The sequence below is a fragment of the Ixodes scapularis genome, unplaced genomic scaffold (genome assembly GCF_016920785.2).
Source record: "Ixodes scapularis isolate PalLabHiFi unplaced genomic scaffold, ASM1692078v2 PGA_scaffold5__190_contigs__length_132052651, whole genome shotgun sequence".
Classification (NCBI taxonomy): Eukaryota; Metazoa; Arthropoda; class Arachnida; order Ixodida; family Ixodidae; genus Ixodes; species Ixodes scapularis.
Window position 1 is genome coordinate 130,058,801 of NW_024609880.1, and position 19,938 is coordinate 130,078,738.

General features: G+C 48.4%; 1 protein-coding gene across 1 annotated transcript; it reads right to left on the reverse strand.

The window, feature by feature from the left end:
• Positions 1-242: 242 nt before the first annotated feature.
• On the reverse strand, positions 243-17,701 carry LOC8030431 (indolethylamine N-methyltransferase-like). Its single transcript, XM_029984525.4, has 7 exons — positions 17,644-17,701; positions 14,884-14,982; positions 11,421-11,516; positions 9,960-10,116; positions 1,970-2,180; positions 1,606-1,797; positions 243-746 (listed from the first exon to the last, which is right to left on the reverse strand). Exons 1-7 carry the CDS (start codon positions 17,644-17,646, stop codon positions 509-511), a joined length of 996 nt encoding a protein of 331 aa, XP_029840385.4. The 5' UTR covers positions 17,647-17,701; the 3' UTR covers positions 243-508.
• Positions 17,702-19,938: the final 2,237 nt, after the last annotated feature.

A 19,938-nucleotide genomic window follows, 5' to 3' on the forward strand; every position in this document is an offset into this window, starting at 1 on the left:
GAGTTGGCGGGCAATAACTGTTTCATCGCACTGGCTGCCGACAACGAGCAATCGCTGAAGCCGCAAGAGACTGGCAGAAATCGTGGAAGGACCCGTTTCGACCCCTTCGGTGTTTTCCCCGCTATACTCCGTGTCACTAGTTGCCTGCAGTACAGGCGAAGGCTACGCCAGGCGAGGGGAGAAAGAGTAAGCACCAGAAATGCTGGGGGAGGAGGAGAGGAACCTCCTCTCCTCTCTGACCTTCCTAGTGCTCTCCCTTTCTCCCCTCGCCCTCCATTGCCCTCCTCTCCCGTCCCGCCTTCCTAGTGCTCGCCCTTTCTCTCTTTGCCTGGCGTTGCCTTTGCCTGTACTGCACACAACTATAGTGACACAAAGTATAGGTGCGGTTTGTTTTGCTGGAGTCGCGAATGGGAATATCCTTTTTTTCTTTATTTGATGCTTCAGCCGATAACACCGAAATGAGGGCATTTGGGTCTCAGTTCCGGCGCAAAGTGGACGGATTAGGGCCTCACGGCTTCCTGGCGAGGAGCAGGAAGGACTTTGCGTAGTCGCTGACCGAGTGGAAGTACTCGCGGTCCACGATGGTCCACTCGAGGTCGAGGAAGCCGCAGTCGCGGAACACCTTCTCCAGGCTCTCCTTGGTGAGGGTGACGCAGTTGAACCGGCCGGCCTTCGTGTCCCAGTGGGTCATGCCCAGCACCCCGTTCATGAGCAGGTGGCCCCGCCGTTTCAGCAGCCCCTGGATCCTGCGAGAATCGCGTGTCCATACCTTGCCGCTGCCATACGCAAGTGTGTGGCTCCGTCCGACGTCGTGCCGCTGCGTTGGCGCTGCCGTCGGCGTGGCGCATGCGCAGATGCTTTGCCTCGCGCGATTCTGATTTCCGCACGTGCGCAGTGCCCACACCGGGTGCGAGCAAATGCAGGCTTGTTTGTAAACAGAGTGTTTAAGAAAAACGGGAGGATAAGCTACTCCTGCAAAGCCCTTTCCACTTTACAGAGCGGATGCTGGATCTCTTTTCACTCCCTCTCGGCGTTCGCTCGGGTAAAGTGGGAAAAGTGGAGGGCCTCGGCCGGAGGAGACGCCTCCCGAAAAGACCTCCAGGCTGAAGTACATCGTAGGCTATAAAGCCTACGATAGCGAAGGAGAAGCCATAAGAGCAATTACAACTAGAGTGTTTTCGCATCTCTAAGCACGACTTTTTTAGGAGGCCTGGTATGCATGCGCGCTTGTGAAGTGAAAGCGTGGTTCGAGGCAACATGCTCGTGCTTGCTACATTGGCTTCGCTCGCACTTGGGGTGAAACGTAGTATAGCCGCGTTGTAATGGCAAAACAAAAGGGCATAATAAGAATAGGGAGCAGCTCGGCTACAGATGGCAAGAACTATCTCTCTTTCACTTTCTAAATGGTGTCATCCACCAGAATCATTTTCCAGCTAGCCTGCACAATTACCCTTATTTCGGTGTTGAGCACCCGATAAACTCGAGTATCAGAAAGCAGCACTGTGAAGGTTATATGGATGCGAGCAAACTCTACTATCCCTTGACCCTGACTGAGCCAGCAAACCAGTGGGCCATGGCAGAGGTGTTGTCCAGTTGCAGGCATACCTCTTGATGACCTTGGTGTAGGTGTCCAGATCAGGGATGACCGCCTCGAGCAGCAGCGAGGTGACGACCACATCGAACGTGTCATTCTGGTCATACTTCTCGGGAAGGAAGTGGCCCTTTTCGCGGTTCAACAGGTCGCAGGACACCACATCTGCCACGCAGCTCTTGAGCTGTTCCTTCAAGGCATTCCCACTGCAAGGGAAAACAAATTGCATAGTATAGCTAGAACAGCCGTTACCAGAGTATGCGGCAACATAGTTAATAATGGTTTTTGCCATTTGACCACAATTCCCAATCTACAAATTTAAAAAAACTGTCGTGGACTTTATCAAACCGGATGGAATGTGCTTGTAGCTTCACTCACGGCTTGTCAGCGAGCGTGGCGGCCGATGCAAGCATATCGTTGAGGTTCAACACATTGTCCTGGTCGTCCTTCAGCCATCCCTGGATGATGGTCTTTGTCTGGTCAAAGTAGTGGGCAAGTACCATGCACTCCACGTTGCTGGTCAGCAGCAGCGGAAACTGGACCATAGGTCCGCAGCCAAGGTCCAGGCCCAGGGCTCCTCCAACCGTCCCTGAGGCATCGGCCGATCGGTTAATTAGCACTTTTCACTCCGCCATGTTTGACAAGGTTCTGATGCCTTGAAAGAACCTTCTTTGATTTAGCCCAACATATCGGGGGTGCAATGTCTGTTGTGTTACTCCATGTTTTCTTTCCTTTTTTTTTTTGTTTCTTTTTTAGACGAATTATCTAATTAAAATTTGGGAACACATCTTGCCACTTCTCTTTGAGGAGTTGAACGAAAGGCAGCTGTCCAAATTAGAGTAACGAAGTGGCAGAGCAAAAGTGTCGCTGTGGTGGCTGGAAGGGGAAGTGTGACGGGCAGGAGCAAAAGACTGCACAGAGTTGCTATGAAAGCGGCTTTCCTGCAGGCAACAGCAATCCTCTTGGTGGCAGCTATTTTAATCACCATCGCAACAGATGCGCTGCCTGCAGTGCATGTGTTGAAAGGTCACATAGCTTCTTTATCTTTTGACTCTGGTTTCTGCAATATTGAAAGTTCAACTGCTATAGTCCGTTGCAACTCAAGGAAGTAGGGTGAAGGTACGACGGGCCGGGGAGGAGGAATCAGGCGGAACACTAGAGAAGAGAGGGAAACCTCCTTTTCTCTTTGCCGACCCGTGGTCTAGACATTTCCGGGGTTTATTATTAACTTAATTCGGAAATGTTTTTTTTTTTTTCTTTTTAGTCGAGATTTTTCACCTCGCTCGAAAACGCGCACACACAAAAAAAGAAACAAAAACAAACAAAAAGCTAGGCCACAAAAAAGAAACCACAAGCAGGGAGAGAAATGCCGGAGAGGAGGACAAACACAAAAAGGGGAGGGGGAACGTAGGTGGTCACGTGATTACTGTTGTCGCGTGACTGCGCCCTGACAACGTGCAGAAAAGCCGTCAACTGCCCGATCGGGGTCACGTGGTGTATGGGGGAAATGACCAACGCGAGCGTCTCCGCCTGCTTTTCTTCTTGCCACGCGAAAACGCAGAACATGCGCACTCTACAATCGAGGCTCTCTAAAAAAATTTTCACCACTCCCCTTATCATTGCGCGCATATCGCGCCCGTCACACTTTCACCATAGTATCGCCTTTTCCTTTCGCCGTCAACTCCTCATTAGTGGAGAAGGGGTCACATGCGCCCAATTTTACAGCAAATCTGAGGGTTTTCGTGTGCGTCAACAAAAACTCAGGTCCCGACTTTGATGCAAATCGCCTCATTCTATGCAAAAGCTTATACGTCTCATCACTTGGATATGCATTTTCAGTAGATTTGTTATGAATAGGCACCATTTTCAAGATCAGTAGACTCGAGTAGATAATGGTTTTTCAAAGATTTTGCCGCTGCGACCCAGGTCGGCCATGTCTTAGGGAGCCTACATACTCGCCGACTCCGAGTATGTAGGCTCCCTACCATGTCTGCGCTCGCACCGCCCTCTCTTCGTTCCAAGCGCTTGCGTGCGGCATGCCTAGTTTCCTTTCCTTCCGCACTCCCGAGTGGCGGTCCCGTCGCGCGTGTCTAGTTTCCGTCGGCTCCTCGGGGCGGCGATAGTCGTCCGCGCGAATGTTCGTACCTTTGTTCAAAATTCTGTGTCACGTCTGTGTCGTGTGCTAAACAGCTCACTGGTCGTCCACCTTCACAGGGTGGAATGGCTCATGATTTTAGTTTTGCGCTTCCGGGGAAGTATGTTTCGCTTTGCACTCGCGAAATGCAGATCTTTCACTGAAGTATGACGACCAGGAAGCTTCTTGAACCTTTGGCACTGCGTCCCACTAGATTTTTGTAACTGCTTTATTTTTACGACGCGAGCACAGTTGCATAGCTCCGACAATCAAGCGTGCGCTCGTTTTCGAGGGGTCCGGGAGACGCACGACGGCGCATGCGTGGTGACCGCATACCGCCATGTGAGGAGTGGTGCTAACCAGACCTTTCGGCCATGGTTAGCCCAACTGCGCTATCAATTTTGACAGCATTTGTGACTAAAGATTTCCTCTATTATACTGATGAGTGTGAGTGCGTTGCTTTCTCGGTTCCTCTTTAGTCGACCGCATTCCGTCCGGAAGAAAATAGAGCTAGCTATGTTGTAGCGCCAGACTGACGATGCAGGTGGATTAGCCCTCCTCGTACACTTAAAGCAATTCTCATTCATTCTGAATCGTCTCCCGCCACCTAAAAATGCTTACCGTAATATCCAGAGAGATGCCCCAGCCCTGAAAGATAGCCCGCCCCCTATTTTCGGCATGATTCATTCTTTTTTTTCAGAACTTTCCAAAGATAGCCCACTTCTAGTAATTGCTGGTCCCTGGCCAATGGTGACCTCGCAGAAATGATGTTACTTAGCCACGGTGGGAGATAAGCGAACATTGCTGACTGGGAAGGACAGTCTTTGGTTGATCGACCCTCCCTGCCGGTCACAAAATCTAAAAACAGCATTTCTTCAACTTTTTTTATAGCACCCCGAAAGTTAGCTTACTGCTAATTTTCACCCGATTTGCCTTCAATCTTAGGTTGGCTGTTTCTCAAAATATTACAACATATTGTTAAAAAAAATGAAACGTTTACAATTTTCTGTAATGCCGAATTAGAGCGCAACTCTTGAGGAGGAGGAGGGGAGGTCACGGAGGAAGGTATGCCCCTCCTCCTCCTCGCCGCCTCCTCACCCTACGTCCCTCTTCCTCGTCACGTCATTCGTGACGTCACTCGTGACGTCACGTGTGCATCAATATGGGAAGCGTCCCATTATGCAACGCGCGGTTACGCCGACGGCGACGCCGCTCAAGCCGGAAACGGGCGCCTAAAAGCTGCGCTTTAAAACGAAAATAATGCATTAATAAGAGTTTAGTCTTCTGCCCGAAGCATGGTAAAGGGGATTTTCCATTTTCCATTGAATAACTATCGAAAATCCTAAATACTTATTTTTATACGACTGCAATTAATCCTTCGACGAAACGAAAAGAAAAATGATCTGAAAAAGCCGAATTTGAAGTTCCCACGCGAGTCGATGGCGTAGTTTACGCACTGATGCCTCTATTATGCAATTAATGCAAAGGTGCAAGTGAGCTGGGCAAAAATGACAATCTTCGTCCTTCGTCCCCTTTGTTCAGCTTCTCCAGGAATTATCATTGTCATGCTTCCTCGTTGTTTCTTGCTGCCCCAAAATAGAAGTGTCGTAACACGATGAAGTGCGCACTTCTCATTCGGTCCACGTCTCCATCTTCTTCTTCGTCGGGAATGATCATTCCAGTTTCGTTCAAGCATATCGTGCGGCACCAGAGCCAACTTGGCCGAGCTCGATACTATCTTCCTCGAAGTGCGAAGGTCACCTGGCACGGAAAGCAACATCCACCGCTGATTCCCTGTCACTCGCAGTACAGTCAGCCGTCGAAAGTCGCCATTTTGAGAAGCAGAAGACATAGAGCGAGACGGGGGAGGGGACGGAGTTACCCACTCGTCCCGCGACTTGCAGGAGTGTCCCGCATTGAGGGCTTGTGCCCCGCGTACCGCAAGATGTAGCAAAAGGTTCACACAATGTCCCGCATTTCACACTGTCGTAAAATCACAGTTTAACTCGCGGCGCTGCCGAACAACAGAGCACCGGGAAGCGTGGAGGTCGCTAATAGCCGTGTGAATATGATGGCACGCCATTTTCTATCCTATAGTCGGTTACAAGTCAAGAAGGTAGGAGAAGCTTCTCCCACAAGTGTGATGCGCCCGTTTCAAATCTCTCCGCAGTCGAAAGAAAAGTTCACTGGAAACGCTCCTTGTTCCGCTTCAATGGATTCCCACTTGTCTCCGACCCCACTTTTTAAGAAAGCGACCTTTGTATTCATCGGAGAGGAAACCGAGCCCCTGAAAGCAGCCTTTGTATCCATCGGGGGGGAAGCTAATCCCCGAAAGTCGTATTTGTTTCCGTCGGTGGGGGAGAACTCTAATCTCCCTCTCGTGGCTTCCACAATGCTAAGTCAAAGTCGAAAGATAAAGCAAATATGTACAGAAAGGCAAGACCCTCCTTGCGCGTTGGCCGCGACGTCACGGAAACGGTGGGACGCTATTGGATGCGGAGGTGGCGGAGGGATATCTGATTCCCTTTGAGGGGCATTTGCCGCTACCTTCTTAAAGGCCGCCGTACAGTTCGCGCTTTCCACTTTTTCTGCGTTTCCTCCTCTCCTGCCCTCCTTTCCTTCCTTCACCGCCCTCCCCCACCTGTTTACCGCCCTCCCCCGAGGGGACAACATGGAGAATGGATTAGGAGACGCCTCCGTTAATCCGGCTTAACCCGCCGAAGAGGGAGCCTGCTGCTTGACTAAAAATTATTTCGCTGCTAAAAAAAAAAAAAAAAAAAAAAAAAAAAACGCCGCGGGCAGCGACCGTATGCGCTTTGCCGGATGCGCAACGCTCCGTCCGCCTTGAACAGGCTTGTATGCATTGGACTAACATTTTTTGAAGTGCGGCAGGGTTAGTGTAGGTCCTATCATATGGTCCTGCAAGACTTCCCTGTCCGCCACAAGCTAGCCAATAATTCAAGAAGATAACGACGGCAGCGTAGTCAAACAGTTAAAAATAAAATGTATATAATATTTCTAAGAACACCGTTGTCTTCACTGCTTGGCTTTCAAATTCTTAGCGCTGCCAATAATCGTAATCAAACTATTTTTATGATTGAAGACAACTCGTCGTGCATCGACCCCAAGATTACGCTTACGTGAAACATGATTCGGCGCGGGATCGGCTCCAGTCACCGTAAATATTTTTTTTTTTCAACGTGGATTTTGCTTTTTTAATTTAGCTGAGGCACCACTGGCAGAACACGAATCGCATACTTGGAAGGTATATACCGTCTGAAAACTCATATAGCTGGTCCAGTGAATGCAATACTATCGCATTCGTTGAAGCTTGATTTGTTGATTCGAACTTCAACAAATCACACGCACCCATTCTCCCTATTCCTGTTTACCCAGCCATAGTCGTTCCCTCACGATGCAATACAAGTACAAGTAACTGCAGTTTATGCATTGTTGACGTTGCACAGCCGTGATCTCACGGTTTTTAGAAGCGCTATAGAACGAGCACAAGCGTCGAATTCCGGTACACTGATTCATTTCTGTCTCACCGCCGTGACGCCACACGAGAAAAGCGATTTCGTTCTGTCTCTGAAATTGGGAACACAGAAATCAAGCTATAATCCCGGTAATAAAACAAAGCGAAATGGATCTCTGCAGCCAATACCCAACCGTTTGCGAGGTGACTAGGCGAAAGCATATATTACCTCCGTGCCTTTACCCTCTGCACACTGCCAGAGAGAGTCATACAAACTCCTTGGAGCTATTGTCAACACGATTGCGTTTGCAAGCCTCTAGTTTGACTCGGCTGGGATTCGTCCCTTTCATAGGTCTCTATGAAACGAGAAAGGTAGATACTTTTCTATGTTGGGCGGGTTTGCCCGGGGCCTCCAGTTATTTACGACCAAAATCACACTGGAGTCGCTTCAGCAATGTTCACTCTGGTCGACACACGTGCGCACTAAAAATGCCAGTCGTCTGCCTTCCCAAAAGATACTTGAAGAGCCAATCATAGAGACCGACGGATAACGAGGCCGAAATTATGCTTGTACCTCAAAAAAATTATAACACAAATTTGGCCTCGTCATTCCCAAACTGGTTGCCGGACGAAATTCTCTATGCGTATTGTAAGCCAGGGATGGTAATAGTAACATAAGATACGTGCGGCAGAATTCCCTGCGATAAATAAAATGATTTGGCTAACGCTAATGTAACGCGAAATAGGTGCAAAGAGTTTTGCAAAAGGGAGCGTAATCCGAAAAAAAGGAAAAAAAAAAAAGACAGAAGAAAAGGAGAAGTAATAATAATAAAAAAAATCTCTGGCGACGTGGCCAAAAAAAAATTCTGTTCATGTGATTTTTATTGTCACGTGACCGAAAAAAAAAAATAAACGACATAAAAAAAGAACACGAGAAAAAATCATCCCCTGCCCGGTTTCGAAGCTAGGCCCTCTTGATCGTGAAACTAGCGCGCTATTCGTTGCGCCTAGTTGCGCCGACATAACTTTTTTTTTTCTTTCTTTATTGCAAGTTGCGCCAACATAACTCTGCCTGTAATGCTCGCGCATTTTCACATCATAGGAGAAAGCTTAGGTGCCTTCGTAGTTTTTCATGTATGTGTTATTTTTATTTGTGGCAAGAGTTCACGTTCCAGAATGCTTTTAGAGTTTTGGAGCAAAACGAGTTTTCTTCATCCGAGTCACCTTCTAGAGCCAGTAGACCGCTCTGGGTCGTCCGGCTAATCAAGCAGCTATTTTCAAATTCTCTGACGTGCCCGTCTTTGCATCCGAGGTCGCCGTTTGACAAGCTTATCTTCCACCTGGTAGCCGGAACCCCAACGGCAGCTATGTTCCGTCCCCACTCCCTCTCGAGAGGATGGCCTCGCCCCGAGGCTAATCCCATTCTCTAGACACCCTTTCCACCCAACGCTGGCCCTTTCCCTCCCCGTCTCCAGCTTCGGGAGAGAAGGTTCTTCCCTGCAGAACGTCCCGTTTGTACAGCGGCCTTTAAAGGCCGCTGTACAAACGTATTGTAATTATTTTCAAACCAAACTGTGTCAATGCGAAATTGTTGCTGCGAAATATGTTTTAGGCAAGACGGCCGCTCAAGGCAAAAAGCCTGCAACTCACAATTTTCGAAAAAACAAAAACATATAGAGTTCTAAATTTGTGTAAGAGCTAGTAGATGAAAGTAAGCATCGACAGGGAACAAGAATCCAAATGTTCTTTTGATACTCTGAATTCTGCTGCCGTCAATTTTGATGTTTTTTTTTTTTGTTTTTTTTTAACTTAGAGAGGGTTAATAACTTATTTGACATTCAAATAAAAAATATATATATTTCACGGGGAGTGAAAACTATTCGAGTTCAATTGCCGGAACACAGTGTGCAGGTTTATAATATACTTTCAACCACATCTCGTGGTGTGCTCTCTGCCCCTGGTAACACCAGGGACACATAAGACGACGAGATAAAAGACCATACAGCAGAGCGCATAGGGCGCTCATTCATTTGGTCTGTAAATAAAGACGTTTGAAAGAAGAAAGTCGTGTGCGTGGTAACAAATGTCCTTTAATATATTTTTCCTTCTCCTACTACAGCCCCCCCCCCCCCCCCCCCCCCTGGTCAGCGTGTCCCGCATTTCGCTAGCAGGATTAGGTGGTCACCCTAGGCGGTCTGCTTGAAGCTGCCACTTCCCGGATATATATATATATATATATATATATATATATATATATATATATATATATATATATATATATATATATATATTTATTTATTTACTTTTTTTTTCTTCTCATATGTGCAGGTTGTTGTCTTTCCGGTTTTAAGCGAAAAACACCGATAAGCATATTCGTTGGTGTTAAAAAAAAAACGGTTAACGCCGATTTCAGGACATTTTTGCTCAGGCTGGAACTGCTTTTGTCAAAGCCCTTTCGTTTTAAACACGACCTCTTAGTTTTCCGTGATATGTTTTTCACCGATAATCACCGTTCTTAGCGTCCGTCCGAGAGAGATTGCGAAAATATACGTTATTTTAAAAATCAGTATCAAAAAACATCTGCCGACAAATCGGAAAACCTACGTCCTAGTTATGTTAATTTAAACATCTTGAAACGTTTAAAACAATAAAAAAAAAAAATATTTCGGGGTGGTCAGTGGCCTTTCAGCTTGTAAACAGCGGATGGATCGTGATAGACCTAAGCACGGATGCAGCACTGTCCCATAATTGGCGCGTACCCGTCTTGAGCATTCTCCACGTGTCCTCCATGATGGTGCGCAGTTCTCGGATGTACGACGGGTAGACCGATGCCGTGAACACGCCGGGATCGAGGACTTTCCTGAGCTCCTCGCTCGGCACCAGGGAGCCCTCGTCGGACTTGTCCTTCTTTTCATCCTGCGGACATTCAAAACAACACATGCTAACCTCCCACTTGACCGACTCGCTCACGACACCAAATCACTCGCAAAAAGTTTCGCGCGTGACATCGTCGATCACTCAACCAATTCAGGGAAGCTATTCCCTCCTCTTTCCACTTTAGCAGAGCAAACTCGGGAGAGGAGGCGACCAGCGTTCGCTCTGCTAAAGTGGAAAGGGGTGGGAGGAGCTTCCCCTGGATTCTTAACCTGTCACGGACTGTAGAAGACTAGGCCTGCCTCCCCCCCCCCCCCCCCCCCCCTCCCAAACGTCATCACTTTGCGGCGACTGTTGTAGAGCGTGTTTGCCGCTAGGGGCGTGTCGGACATCCACTAACGATGACGTCATGCGCAGGCCTTGTCTTCTAGGTGGAGTTGGCTCAACTCTAAATAGAGCCAAACAAAGCTTGGCACAGCCTCTCCCAAACGCTGGGTCCTTATTATCTAGTCAATCAGGTTTGTCCGATGATAGAAAGGCCGAAGAACGCATTCTGAGGCAAGAAGAACGTGCACGGATGACGACGCATAACTCGGCGGGGAAGCGACCTCTTCAGGTTTACCAGAAAAAAGGGGGGAGGGGGGGGCATTTTTTGCAGACGTCACACTGCTCTCTCCTTGATTTCTAACTCAGAATACGTTGTTAACACCTTTCTTTGAAAGGGCGCTTTGTCTCGGGGTGTTACGTAAGAGATAATAAGCGGGGTTCATACCACCCGGTTCTTTTCACTTTGAATAAACGGCAATTGGGCCTCTGCTTGTCGTACCTTTCTCCGTGTGCAACTCTGATTACTACCGACGTAGTATAATGGGGATCTACGAACGCCCGTTCTACGCGGTCATGTCCCATCTAATGCCGACGTCACGCTGGTTCCCACACAACGGAAACTCCTTCAAATTGGTTTAACGACATCTGGTGGTCCATGGCGTAATCGTCCCCAATGTGTTCTGCGCAGTGCACATCTTAGATCTTCTGGAAAACCCTCGTGGCAAAAGGCACGCAACTAGTGCTATGTGATTGGCTATAGCTAAACATGCACACATGATTCGAGAACTGATGCGGTGAGTCGCGAATGAACGTGGCCCAAAAGCTCCGTTCACCAAGCTCCAACTATACAGACTGGAATGTCCTTTGATCGACCCCTTACCCCCGTTTATAAAGAACCTTCCCAGCTTGGGTAAGTCTAAAACCCCCTAGCAAAAACGAGAAAATTTCGAATGATATCTTGGTCTCGTCACACGGAGGGGCTGGGAACCTGAAACCAGGGCCCTTGTGCACAGGCGTACCTCGCTCGAAGATCCGCGCGCTTCCTCGCTGTTGGAAACGACCACTTTGGAGAAGTAGCTTTCGTACTCTTCCAGGGAGTCGTACGCGTAGGCTTCCTGAAACAAAGCCTCGGCTCAGGGTTCTGCTAGCTCCCGAGAGAAATAAAGACTATAACTACGCTGTACAGTCTTGGACCGCCACGTTCAAGGTGCATGTCTAAGGCGGTTCTGAACTACCATGCCCATGACTGTGTTTTTGTTGAATTTGATAAGGCAGACAAGTTTGAAAACGTGTGATTTTATTCGTATTCAAAGACATGCTAAGTTTCTTTAGATAGTTTCAGTGGGATGATTCTCTGGACGTTCGTGTAAAACCGAAAAAGCATTCGAATTATGATTGTGTTGTGATTGGATGTTGCATCCTTGTTTTCTTTTTTTTTTAATTTCTTTTGAGAACACCTGGAAGGGCTATCTCTATTTTAATGAAATAGACAAATGACTTTAATCGATCCGCATAGCAAAAGTGTAGTAAACCAACAAGGCAAATGCAGACGCTCCTGAACAATTACCAGTTCCTACCCACATTATGACTGGCCCTTGGATTTCTTTTGTGTTATTTACCATTGGAGTTCGATGAAAGATTGTTCAGCTATCTCAAGACAAGCATCGTACTCGCGTGCGATCGTGTATCTCTTCTGCTTAATGGACCCCAGGCTAACGGTCGTACTGACAAAATTTCTCATCTACAGCGGAGGCACGAGACCCCCATTGGAGCCGATGACCTTTCTGCGCTGTCTGAACGAGCTCGCGACACAATTCACTGTGTGACAACGCCCCAAACCTTTTGGTATTGCTGTGGCGCGCCGCGTTAAGGACTCGAAACAAAGCACCCGGCAAGCCTTCATGGATGGATGGATGGATGGATGAATACGGCTGAGCCCTTTGGATCGGGTGGTAGCTTACGCCACATAGCCATTTTGTTTTACCATTTAAGCTTAGAATATTTAAATGTGAAATCTATATTCACTCCACAGTACAAAGAAAGTGAGGCTATGAAACCCCCTTGCCATCAGTGAATAAGAAAATACCTGGTTTTTTCTCGATTTCTGCCACCATTCACTTAATCTTTGCTTGGTAATCTCTACAGTCTTGAAATCCACTCTCCCTTCGCTGTCTCTAAAACCCAATGACTTTATTAAATCTATGTTGTCTTCGGTAGGCATAGGGTGAAGCCCTTTACAGTAGAGTACCAAGTGCTCAGCCGTCTCGTCCTCCTCTCCACAAGCAGTGCACACTGTATCCATTTCCTGGTACTTCACTTTGTATGTTCTGGTTCGCAGAACACCCGTCCTCGCCTCAAACAACAATGAGCTTCCCCTAGAATTGTCATAAATGCTTTCTTTGGCAATAACTGTTTTGTTTAATCTGTAGCTTTCCAGAGCAGTCTTTGTCTGCATTCCCTCTAGCCACCGATCTCTTTCTGTGGTCTTAACTTTCTTCTTAACTGAGACTTGCTCTTCCGTATCTTCGCTATAGCCCAAAAACTTTCCTCTTAATTTCCTAGTGCGCTGTCTACACTTTGTGTCTACACTCCTCATGTATAAATAGCTGAAAACCTTCGTCGTTGCACGCCTCTACGCCACCTGCCGGAAGAATCATATGACCAGCCTCAAACGTCTTCGAGAACCGTCTCCTATGTGATTCAAAGCGAGGGTGACAAGTAAAACTGAAAAAGGGCGCTCCCCATCTGTACTTCGTTTCAGCTTCGGTCCGAGCGCGGCCGATGTTGTGAGCCGAAGGGCCAATCAAAGAGCGAAAAAAGCGCAGCGTCATGGCGTGCTCTCTGCGCTGGATAGGACTAGCCGGCAGAGGAGCGCGCACAGAGACGGCGAATACCGGCTGGTCCTATCAACTGCAGAGAGCACGCCATGACGTTGTGCCTCTTTCGCTGTTTGATTGGCCCCTCGGCTCATAACATAGGCCGCGCTCGGACCGAAGCTGAAACGAAGTATAGTAGCATCTGCACTTCAAAGATTCTTCAACAATTATCTTTGCGAGAGACATCTGGGAGGTAATCAATACACGAAGCATTTTCAATCTCGCAATAGACAGGGCCAAATTCACGGTATCAGTATTCGCTTGCCTCCGTGTTCCCGGATATCCGCTTTCCCGCGTCACGCTGAACCAGCCAATCACAAAAAGCGTTTACACGGTTACAACCCCTGTCAACTATTCAACAGGGAACTCGGGTGAGTATCGCAGATACATGCTAAGTATATGTGCACAGCTATCTACCGATGACTGTCCGGGGCGCCCACCACTCGCCGTGTCGTTAGAGCATAGATTACAGCCGCTGTGATCAGTAAACCACTGATAGGTACACTAACACGTTTTGGGCCAATCGGGATGCGATCTGCAAAGCGCAGCCAGTGACTGACGAGGCCCAAAAGACAATCTTCTATCCGCACGATGCCGCTGTGGAACAACGCTGAGGATACGCAGTAGCCTCTCCTGCGGAATATCAAATGCCGCGCGTACGTCCACAGCCCAGCGACTCGGCATTTCTCGTCTGAGTGATAAGCGCGCTAAAAAGGGGTATAAAAGCCCCCCCCCCCCCCCCCCCCCCCGAAAAAAAAAAAAAAGCTCCGGACAGTCATTGGTAGATATATATATAGAAGCTGCTAAGAAGCACCTCGCGCAGGGACAAATGAGCACATGGCGTTTCTATTGCTCCCTGTTGCGCAGATAGCGTCCTCTACTTTAGCCATATTTGCTGACTTGTGATTGGCTAGAGAAAAAGAAAGGTTCATGCAGCATCGTGATTGGCCGAACGCGTTCCATGCGGGGAAGTTCACTTGTAACTTGGTGTGCACCGTAAAAGGCGCTCTTCTCAATGTCCTTGCACTGACGTGACCGTAAGCTCTTCGACGACAGAAGTCACGCTTTGGCTCAGCAAGGACAGTGCTGGACCTTCTACGTCACTATACTGGAAGCCAGCACGGGGCACAGATTGGAAGCGAGTGCTGCGCCGGCGTTCGGCTCCTCTTCAGTCAGCTCCGACCGGTGGGTCGTCTACCGCTTCCTAAAAAGTGGTCCCTCAAGTTCCGCCTAATGGCGTCACAGACTGAGAGTCATGTCGTGGTCGGCCGCGACCCTGGCGGTGTCATGGCAGCAGTGGTGGTGGATGAGGCAGATGCCTGCGCTGCTGCAGGTCACTCTCCAGCTTGGCAGTCCACGGGAGCTTCGGCAGCCAGAAGTTGATACGCCTCGATCGTTGCCGTTTCGGTAACGCTTTGGGTACAATAGGACGCACAAGAGTCGGAGACGCGTTCCTGCAAGCACCACGCGTGTCCACTTGTGCCCCGCACTGATCTCCGGTAGGTGATGTCGAAAGCGGCCTTGTTACCACCCCTTCTGAGGCTGCCCGAGCTTACAACGAACGATACAAAAAAGAAAAATAGGAAAACAAAAAAGATGCACTCACGGGAGCACTGTTGTGCGAGTCTTCAAACTCGCGAAACCCTTCCCTGGACGCTCCGTTAGTGATGTGGGTCTCGGGACTCTTCAGCATTGCCTCTGGCTCCTGACGTTTGAGGGAAGAGCACAGCCAGTCCCGAACACTTCCTCAGAGTAATGTTTCCTCCTGCCGTTTTATCTCATTTACGCCCGTTGTGCGGTCTTATTCATCGCTCTGCATGACGCCTCCTTCTCTGCATACACTCCGTCTTACTGGAGCCCGACCCCAGCCGACGCTACGAACGGATGGTGCGGATCCAGCAGCGGCAAAAGTGCATCGTCGGGCACGCCGTGCTAAAGGCCCGTTCACAGACTTGCGACCGAGTGAGACAAGGCGGGTTTTTGATGGCCCGTTCGCACAGTTGCGACTTCTTACGGCCGGAGAGGATACAAAGCGGTTTTTAATACTTTCATGGCGGCTTGTGACCGGCTCCACAGCAGCGCAACCGGTCGTAAACCGTCGCAAGATCCTGTCTCAGTCGGTTGTAGTCGGTCGCGACGCGTAAGTGTGTCTTTAGGTACTCCGGCGATTTCTTCATGGAACTTGATTTGCTCGAAAATTTGATTTAAAAAAGCAACGGACATCGCTGAAAAAGTATCCCAAACATTATAAGAAAATATTGGTTTTTGCGAAGTTATTGATTTTACAATTTCGGTCCTCACCGTGTTTTTCGAACTGAACGTCTCCACTGGCAACGACGAAAATGTGGCGTCAGCGCAAGGCAGGGGGTCACTCTTTGGAGATTTTGTTGCCAACTGATTGCAAGGAGTCTCGTGGTGTCAAATGAATGCTTTGGAAGCTCGCTCCAGAACATCCGCACCGGCAAGAAACAAATGTTCGGTCTCTTTTTCAGACTGCACGCTCAACTGGCAAGCCTTCCTTCCACCGACGTCACCCCACTAAAAAGTGCGGGTACATTTGAATGTTTGTTTTTGCAACATTTTCATTCGCCGATTTCACAATATCAGTTATGAATTTCGCGATACTAAATAGCTAGCATACCGGAAAGGGTAAACGCCGGGGATTCGGAATATATAGTTAGTGGGGGGAGCTCAGAAAATCGCCAGAGTTTGAAGCTGCGCGCGGGCTCTCCTCCTGTCCCCATAAATGCCAAGTATTAACCAATCTGGCGCGAAACAACAAAAAGCGCAGGATCGCGGCGCCATTAGAGAGCGCGATTAGTTTAATGGCAAATGCACAAAGACGTCGTGACGACGCACACTTGGCGCTGCTTGATTGGTCGGGTCGTAGCGTCGGCTGCGATCGGAGTTAGACGGGGTTAACCATTCCTTCCCAGGAAAGACTGCCGTATTTTTTGAGCTATAGTCCGCACAAGGTGTATAGTCGGCAAGAGCCCATGTATGCGCCGAAAATTGGAAGTTTTTGCTTAGACAGTCCGCACCCCGGTACATAGTCCGCACTCCGTGCAAACACGCTTAGTCGACACGAAAATCTTCTCATACAGGACACACCTTGAAAAATATGTTTTCTTAGCTCACAAAGAAGCTTGTATTATACGTAAGGCACCATTAACATACTCTTTCATTAACAAAAACCGTCACGTCTCGACATAATGAACGATCTTGAAAAACGAAATCCCTGTACAGTCCGCACGCGTAGATAGTCCGCACAGCCTAAATTTTCAACTTTGAAACATGCATACAGTCCGCGGGCTGTAGTCCGGAAAATACGGTGACTTAGGCACGGTATGAACAGCAGAGGTTGAATATCAGTTGACCCATATTGAACTGAGTATAGGAGAACAAACAACGAGTCATACTATAGCTGAGCGGGGTTAGTTTTTGCTGGGCGCCCATTTATGATACAAACGACACGTCACGTTAAACGTAACGCTGACTCTTCTAGTGTGACGTGGGAGAGCTCAACCGCTTGAACACGTCCGCTGGTTTAATTTTAATGCCCCAAGAGACGCTACCCCCGGGGACGTCGGAAGCGTTCGGGAGGAGGATAGCCTCCTGTTCCGACGTCTCGGCGGTATATTCCCATCGCGACATCTTTTTTTGTTGTCTGTTCGTCCTTTCGTCCATTTCTCGCTAAGTTTAGCGGAAAAACTGGCATCAAGTGACCTCACGTCACGTGACACATATAGTGGCACGTCACACACTGTCATATCACATATACGTCACGTGAGACCCTGATCGCTCTGGAGCGTGTGATCGCCCGCGGAGCACTTGGGAAAGCCCTCGGCGGGTGACGGTGTGTCCTAGAAGACCTCTCTGCGCTGGGGCACTGATCACGACGTTTGACCGTGATTAGTGCCTGAGCGCAGACCGTCCTTTGGGGTCTTAACATAAGCCATCCGCCAAGCTCCCTACGTAGACTGCAGCGCCCTCCCAACTGCTTTTCGAGAGAGCAGACGCACCAGAGTAGAGTGTAAGTACTTAGGTATTTCTTTCACCCCTTGGCTACACCGCGGCAGGCACTATCCATAAATAAATAACTATAGCCGGTCTTTTTCAAGGTTCATAATCAAACTGGCGACAGTGCAGGCTTATGTGGGGAAGATTCGCGAGGCCTTACTTGGTGTGTTGCCGGTAAACGGGACAAGCACGTCCCACCAAGCCCCTTCCTCCTCTCCGGTGCTGGCTTTGCTGAAGAGGGCTTTGTGGGATGAGCTTGCCTTGCTTTTCTTAGACTGACACAGGCTATCGTTTAACCCTCGGCTCCCGATCCACGTCCATGGAGCTCAGAACGGGAATTTCATACCATCGCCGATGAACCAAGAAACAGGAAATTTAGAAGATCTTGATGCTCTGTGGAAAGAAGCAAAACATACGAATTGGGTCTAGTTGTGTGCATTGCAGGCGAAGGCAGCGCCAGGCGAAGAGAGAAGGAGCGAGCACTATAGAAAGGTGGGACGGCAGAGGAGGGCAATGGAAGGCGAGGGGCGAAAGGAAGAGCACTAAGACTAAGAGCGTTTGAGAGGGGAGGTGGTTTCGCTCCTTCTCCTCAGCTTGCAATTTCTCCCCTCGCCGGGCGTTGCCTTCGGTGATGCATAACAGATAAATACTTAACAGTACGTGGCAGGTACCCTGCAAGAATATGTCTGTTTCAGGGAATAATTTCTGGGCTTCATTTCGCTGTAAGTCAGAGCGAAATCTACTTTGCCAGTCGGCAAATCATGATGATGTTGTTCGCCATTCGGTGAAAATGAAAACGACGAAAGACCAAAGCGCATTGTTCGAATCCTATTGATTTGTTTTTGACTTCAAACATCCAAACATTTAATGATTTCTAAAACGAAACTTGTAGATTTGCTTTCACCTTACACACTATTTGTGATACGAGCAACAAAAAGTGCTTGTAAAGCGCAAATATATATTTTAATATAATTCTTACTTTATTAATTTCGCTCGTTAACCGTATTGGGGCTGCCTGCGAGAAACGCAAACATGTCACTCCACGTGTTGAAGCGGTCGCGTCCCCCTATGGCTTAGGGGCCCTTTTACGTTGGGGCCCCGCGTAGGGGGCATTCACTGAAAGCCATATCTGAGGACGATGTTTAGAGCGCATGCTCAAAACGGCAATCTTGATGGTGCGGAATGCACGTTGAAGAAAAACTGCTGAAGCTCGCCATCAGCACGCGCTCAGCAGTCGCGCACACAACTATGGCCGCCACTGAATACTCCCTATTCTAAAACTCACTATACGTAGATGGCATCTAATGTCATTCGCGGCTGTGCCAGTATTTTATGTTCCGCGAGCGTTCGGTTTGCCGTGTTAGTTTCACACCGCAGACGCTGTAGTCCGAAGAAACCAGTAAGCAGAAATAGCCGTCAGTACCCAGCAATGGCGACACTTGCGAGCTATGTACAGGGTGTCACAAAAGAAAATTTATACGGTCTTTTTTACCGCAAAACTAAACTAGGCATCGCCGAACGCTCATTCTCCGCCCAAAGGTAGAGCTAGAGGTCACAACCAGATGCCAAAGTTTCAGCCCGATCCGATAACTTAATCAAAAGTTATAAGTGATTTTCTAAAAATTTCAATGGAAAAATGGCGGCCGACGGAGTTTTCAAACGCATGGGGCTCTATGGCACCAGAAACCGAAAACGGGCAAAAATGGGCTCCATTTTCCCATTGAAATTTTCAGAAAATCACTTATAACTTTTGAATAAGTTATCGGATCGGGCTGAAACTTTGGCATCTGGTTGTGACCTCTAGCTCTACCTTTGGGCGGAGAATGAGCGTTCGGCGATGCCTAGTTCATTTTTGCGGTAAAAAATATCGTGTAAATTTTCATTTGTGACACCCTGTATATATTGAGCCGCCATGTTGTTCTTCTAGCACTCGCTATTGGCGCATGTCTCGCGCGTTCGTATAGTAGTTATCGGAACTTGGAAGAAACTTATCTTAAATGTGTGAGCTCTCAATGGTGTCAAACGTGTCTTTGGATTGCTTGCATTCGGCATGTGCCGGAGAGCTCAATACAACGACGATTCTGAGAGGAAAACTGCTATTTTCTCCACCAGTTCTCAGAAAGGCGCTGCTACGAGGTCTGTATTATGCTAAGCCATGGGGCATCGCGGCATTTCGAACGAGGCAGTCTAGTGCGAAAAACCTTTGGAGGTCCATCAGGCGCACGTCGGCAGCAAAGACAGCGTTAATCGATCAGTGAATTCCAGGAGGGCCCGGACCCTCGCAGGGTCCTCTGCTGGAACACGGCGTGGGTACTTACAGGGCAAAGTGTCAAGCGCGACTGGCCCCCCGGAGTTCCTGAAACCTCGTGGGCGGGTCGTCACGCTCTCACGCGAATCTTCTCTTCGCCGTTGTCTTCCTCATCATAGCCGGATTTTGGCACTTATTTCAGCGAAGAAATACCAGTCGTTCCCCGTATTTAATTTCTACATATATTGCAGCTTTCATAAGGTGATGCTAACACACACAAATATTTCCGTAAAACGTACCTCTTTTCCCTTGTCGAATTGCCACTTTTTACCATGAACGTGAGAAGCGACAGACTTTCTGATAGGCAATGTCAGAAAAATAGGTTTTAGATCA